The sequence below is a fragment of the Lactuca virosa genome, chromosome 8 (genome assembly GCF_052849685.1).
Source record: "Lactuca virosa cultivar CGN04683 chromosome 8, Lactuca_virosa_CGN04683_v6, whole genome shotgun sequence".
NCBI classification, from domain to species: domain Eukaryota; kingdom Viridiplantae; phylum Streptophyta; class Magnoliopsida; order Asterales; family Asteraceae; genus Lactuca; species Lactuca virosa.
The window spans coordinates 138771371-138777370 of record NC_136433.1 but is presented as its reverse complement, the minus strand read 5'-3'; the positions used below and the strand labels follow the sequence as shown (position 1 = coordinate 138777370).

Here is a 6000-nt window from a genome sequence, read left to right as displayed (position 1 = left end):
AGAGAATCACTCAGTATAATGATGACAGTGGATGGTGGAGAAGTTGAGAAAGGCGGTAGAGGGTGATTATTGTTGAAGAACGTGGCTGATGGAGGAGATGATGAGATATGAATTTTGGGTCTTCACTCTATGTGAGTGGTCCATCTTCATGGCAACATCAACAATAAGGGTATCTGGTAGCGGAGAATGTGACTTCATCTAGGGTTTATGGTGAATTTTTTTACAGAAGATTAGAATGGCAACGTGGTGATGAATTTTAGGGCTTTTTTAGAGAGAGAGATAGAGATGGCGATGGTGAGTGGCTGTAGGTAATACCATGTTGAGAGAGGAGATGCCATATAGAGTGTATCTCTGATGACCGATTCAATCGGCTATGTTATTATCATATAATTATTGACCCGTTCAAATCCCATATTCCAAGCAAACATTTAAGGAATTCAAAATTGACTTAGTTTTTCAGCTTAAATCTTACCGTATTTGAATTATGATTGTTATTATAGCAATATTTTCTTGTACTTTAAGCTTAAATATTTAGACGTCTTAAATGTATTTTTAGAAATAGTAAAGTTTGTATTATATATATATATATATATATATATAGAAAAGTTCAATAGGTAACCATAATTATTGGTTCTTCAAGGAACCAAATCTTATTTTCAATTTCTAAAGCTTATTCTTTATCGAAAAAAAATCTAAAAATATCTAAATTCATATATTAACATTGTGAATGTGAAAAATATTTTTCGGATTCACCGTATGAATCTGGATTCACGTTGTGAATTTCCAAGGATTACATTGTGAATTTGACGTAAAAAAAAAATTCGAATTTTATATCATTGGAAAAAGGATAAAAAGTTATGAATTTCTGTATTTTTAGTTTTTTTTTGATAAAAGTTAAGTTCTAAAAATTGAAAAAAAGATTGGTTCCTTGGTTCCTTGGTTAATTATGGTTCTCTATTGAATCTCACCCTATATATATATATATATATATATATATATATATATATATATATATATATATATATATATATATATATATATATATATATATTAAAATTCTCCATCCTTACCTATAGTGAATTTCCTAAGGGATGGCAAAAATGGTCCTTTAACTATACGGGTATTTTATGTCATTAGTTGCTTTCCAGTCCCTTCTCTTATTCACTGACTCTATCCACCGCCATCGACTTAATTGTCTTCATCCTTCCAGTCTCTTCTCTTATTCACCATCTCTTCCACCGACTTTCACCACCAGCATCGCCCATGCTCGACTCAGACTTAAAACCACCTCACTGCCGATTGTACCCTCCGGTTCATCTCCATCTTCTCCAATGTCTATTTTCTTTTAGGTTTCCTGTCACATCTGCGTCGATTCTTTAGAGAACCACTTCACGATCCTTCCACCACCTCCCAAATCGAGTCTCCTCCCTTCTTCTACCCTTTGCTCCCTCCACCGCCAACCAATGCCTGATCCATTATGTTTCACGCTTGCATCTCCGATTACCTCTTTCTCTTGGCGTTTGTCGCTGCACCATTAGTGGTGGATGTCGGTACTGGTCCGTCTTGTAATTGAAGCTTGAGGTCTTCATACTTGCAATCGATCAAATAGGTATTCGCAGATACCCTTGAAAACTAACAATCGGTGGTATGCGGAGATCGAGGAGTCGATGAGTCCACTTCTTAATCACAAAATCGGTACTTGTCTTACGGTGCCGGAAGCTTCTGTTTGTCAAATTCTCTACCAGAGACACTTCTTCGCCGTCGTTAGCCGATGGTTCTAACTTCGATGCTAAAGTTTTCCGGCATAATTTGACTAGAATCGACAACTACAACCGGAAAGCGTTTGGACATAAAAAGGAGACTCTTCACCTCATGAATCAAGAGTATACCAGTAAGAATTGTTCTATTGGTTTTAATTTTTGGATTTTTCCTGAATTATACATGAATTGAATTACGAGAGTTTGTTAGATATGACTGCTTCATGTGAATTTAATCAATTAGTAACGCTGAAATTTATTTGTATGATCGTTTCACTTTTCTGCTATCGCTTACGCCTTGACATCAGTAAAACAAGGAATTTATGTTATGGATGAACTTCTGGTCGGCGTCCACCAGGTATTCGATGAAATGCCTAGGTCGCTTCTTCTGTTTTGTTATCATCACTTTACCTAAAAGTATGCATCTTTATATTATTTCATTTTTGAATTTGAATTACACAATAGTTTTATACTTTTATTGCTTTAAAAGCCACTTTATTGATCATCGTTCTTATATAATTCAGGAACTTTGGGGTTTGTTTAACTTCTGTTGTCCAGAGCTTTTGGGAGACAAGAAATGGTAAGATTTCATTTTTTTTTCTTTTTCTTCTTATTGTTATATTATTTACTTATTTATATCTATTTTCTTTTCAGTTTTAAGGAAAAATATGAGTCAGCAATCCTACGTGGAAATGACAAAAATGCATCTGATAGAGATAAGCGCATTGGTTCAATTGTTGCACAGGTTATTAGTTATATTTCCCTAAATGACAAAATATTTCATAAATATTAAGGCAATAACCTTTTGCTATGATTAAAACTATAAAAAAAATAACATTTATCCAAACTTACAAACAGGATTTAAGAAATTGCATTCAACCCTATTTTCTCATGCGTTTGAAAAGTGAAGTTTTTCGTGATAATGATGCTACAAACACTGCCAAGATTTCTAAAAAGAATGAGATTATTGTTTGGTTAAGATTATCCAAATGTCAGCTACTTACATTAACTGTTTTTATATTCTTTATTCTATAAAAACTCAACTTACATTCTTTTTATCTTTTTTAATTTACAGAGACAACTATACGAAGGCTTTTTGAACAGTGAGATTGTTCTTTCAGCCTTTGATGGTTCACCTTTAGCTGCTCTCACGGTATTGTAGTCTTTTATGAGAAGGGTATTTCTGTCTTTTGCACATAAGAGAGATCAACAATGCAATTTTTTTGTTCTATTAACATCAGTCTTAGTTTTTGGTGGACTTTTCCTTTAGTGAAAGTTAATGTTTATGATTTAGATTTAATAGATATTGAAAAAGATATGTGATCATCCAGTTGTATTAGCAAAAAGAGTTGCTGAAGATCTTCTAGAAGGAATGGAAACAGGGCTAAATGAGGAAGATCAAGGAATTGCTGAAAAATTAGCAATGCATATAGCAGATACTGCAGAGAAATATGACATTGGGGAAACTCATGACAAGCTTTCTTGCAAGATCTTCTTTATTATGTCTTTACTGGTTAGAATATTACATATTACATACATACCCTTAGACCCTTATTCTTTTTTTTTGTTATATTTTAATACCATTTGGATAAATAATATTTAAAAGATATGAGAAAATCAACCTAAACTTTTTTTTTAATCATCCATTACAGGAAAAACTGATTCCAGAAGGTCATAAAGTTCTTATCTTTTCCCAGACTCGCAAAATGGTTAATCTTATTCAGGTTTAGATTTTTTCCAAAGGTTTCCTGAAATTTATATTCAACCTGCACAAGAAATGGGTTTTACGTTTTTGCTATATTTTTCATTGCAGCATCTACCTGTTCTAACTCTTATATATATCTACTTACTGATTCCAGAAGGTCATAAAGTTCTTTTTCATTGCAGCATCTACCTATTCTAACTCTTATATATATCTAGCAGTTTGTTATGGCAGCAGATGCAGTGTCCGATGGTGAAGGTAAGGTGACAGATTGTGTGAAGTGAAGCAGATTTGAAGGCAATGGAGAAGAAGAGTTAAAGATGTTGCGGAGTTTACATATGAAAGCCATGCTCTTCAAGAACCCAACTGCCAGAAAATGTGTTCGCTATCACCTCTAGAAATCGAATTTCAGTCTGACTTATCGCGTTCTTCTGTCTACTACTGGAGCATACATACACATACAAAGGAGACGGACCCCTGTAACGGATCCTCTTCCAATCCTCTTGGCTCTTGCAATAAAAAGGGTTTTGGTGGTGTTGATGGTAAAAATGAAACATCTAACCCCCGCAACGCGGGGGCCACTTTACTAGTTATATTATTATATGTTTCATGGTCAATCCATAAAAATGTTCAAGCCGTTATAGCCTTTGGAGGGGTTCGTAGGTATAAAAAGCCTGATACATCTGCTCTTTAAAACATCACAGCTATTACGGGACCCATCCATCCAACACCACTTATTTCATGAAATTTAGTGTCGTATCACATTCTATAATAAAATATCTAAAGGGTGTTCAAAATGTCATAACAGAATAGCTACGAATTTTCTTTTCTGCCGTATCAAAAATAATAACCTATAAAATTTAGTCATGTAGCGAAATTCCATCACAAATTTTCTACGGAACTTAGCTGTGTAGAAAAATAGCTAATAAGCTACAGGTGTAATTGGGCCTGTTTGATTTTGTGCTGACTGGGTCCGAATCAGCACTTTTGGCTGACTCGGTCCAGTCAGCCTGTTTGATAAAAGCCTAATAACATCTGACCCAATCTTATCGTCTGATTCGGTCATGAGAAATGGCCTGACTCGGTCCTAGGTTAAAAAGAAGCTGACTGGAATATTTCCCAATTTTGCTCAGATGCGTTGAAGTTGAAGTGATCCATTAACGAACCCACATTTCTCCCTCTCCCGATTCTGTCTTCGCCGAAGTTTTATCCTCCCCTCTTCCATCGCCCTCCTCCTCCACCTACTCCAACACAACCATCATCACCAACTCCTACTTCTTCCAACACCGGTAAGCTCTGTGTTTTTTAGTCTCCATCTTTAGTCGAATGATCTCATGAAATCGATTCATGATTATTTTTGAAATCGATTAATAAAATCGTTTTTGAAACCGATTGATATCCGACCATCTCCTTCAATCAATTTTTGGCTCTGCGTTTTTTGGCTCGTTTTTTTCCTGCAATTAACCCAGTTTTTATTTGTATGTTTTTAGATGATTTTAGTTGTGAATTAAATCAAGTTTCTTGAATTAAAACTCAAGAAATTATGAACTATTTGAATGTTAAGAAAATTTCTATTTTTGTTTGTGCAAAATCATCTCGATCCTTCTCTGCTATGAATTTGAAATCTATTTTGGATTTCTAAAATCGATTTTGGTCCCATGGCTTTTGGTTGTAATGGAGAACCTTGTGTTGATGTTTTATTACATTGAGTACCCTTGAGTTTAGTTGTTTGTACATGGTACTGTTCTGTGAACAACTTGAGCATTTTACTTTATATATCAAAAAACAAAGAATGAATTTGGAGTAGTGAGAGATATGCATTACCACATAAGAGATCATCACACTTTTGGAATCTTGAAGAATACAATATATAAAACTGTCAATTGGGTTGTTATTCATAGCTTTGGAACAAAGAAAAACACTCGATTGGTTTGTGTTTATGTAGAAATTCAATTAGTTTGTAAATCAATAATATCGTGCTAATGATTTTTTGTGATTTTATGAATATTTGCAATTTAGCAAAAAAAATGTTTATACATTAATATATTTTAAAATGGTAAAATGGTCATTATCAGCATTCAATAAAAATGCTTATATAGTAATTGTGAGAATTGCTTTTGTATTAAATGACATTGTTATAACTAAATAGATTCATGTTGTGTTGTAAAATAACAAAATGGTAAAGTGGTCATTTTGATCATTCAGCATAGCCAGTCAGATACATAATCAAACAACATGGTTTCAGTCAGATGTAGATTCAGTCAGAATTCCTAACCCAATCAACTTCTAACTCAGTCAGTTCTAACTCAGTCAACAATTATAAATTCGATAGCAAAATAGATATGCTAAGGAATTACATTTTGTAGTAAAATAGTAATGGAGTTTAGTTGCATGGTAATTTTCTGTAGCATAATAGCTACAAAATTTCATTTCGTAGCGAAGTAGCCATGCAATTCTTTTTCGTAGCAAAATAACTACGGAATATAGTTTCGTAGCAAAATGCCATATAGCCGAATAGCTACGGAATATCATTTTGTAGCA

The 6000-nt window shown here is 33.7% G+C and overlaps 1 protein-coding gene across 3 annotated transcripts; it reads left to right on the top strand.

Moving 5' to 3' along the window:
- The first annotated feature begins 1152 nt into the window (after positions 1 to 1152).
- Positions 1153 to 4256, top strand: LOC145133258 (protein CHROMATIN REMODELING 24-like). 3 transcript variants are annotated; one of them, XM_079068189.1, is made up of 7 exons: positions 1153 to 1891; positions 2066 to 2115; positions 2282 to 2337; positions 2412 to 2502; positions 2833 to 2910; positions 3089 to 3270; positions 3410 to 4256. In XM_079068189.1, exons 1-6 carry the CDS (start codon positions 1873 to 1875, stop codon positions 3095 to 3097), a joined length of 303 nt encoding a protein of 100 aa, XP_078924315.1. In that variant the 5' UTR covers positions 1153 to 1872; the 3' UTR covers positions 3098 to 3270; positions 3410 to 4256. The 3 variants fall into 3 exon arrangements, 2 of the variants coding, with proteins under 2 accessions (XP_078924315.1, XP_078924316.1); XR_013718508.1 differs by having other exon boundaries at positions 2066 to 2174; positions 2833 to 3270; XM_079068190.1 differs by lacking the exon at positions 2066 to 2115 and having other exon boundaries at positions 2833 to 3270; positions 3410 to 3481; positions 3681 to 4256.
- Positions 4257 to 6000: the final 1744 nt, after the last annotated feature.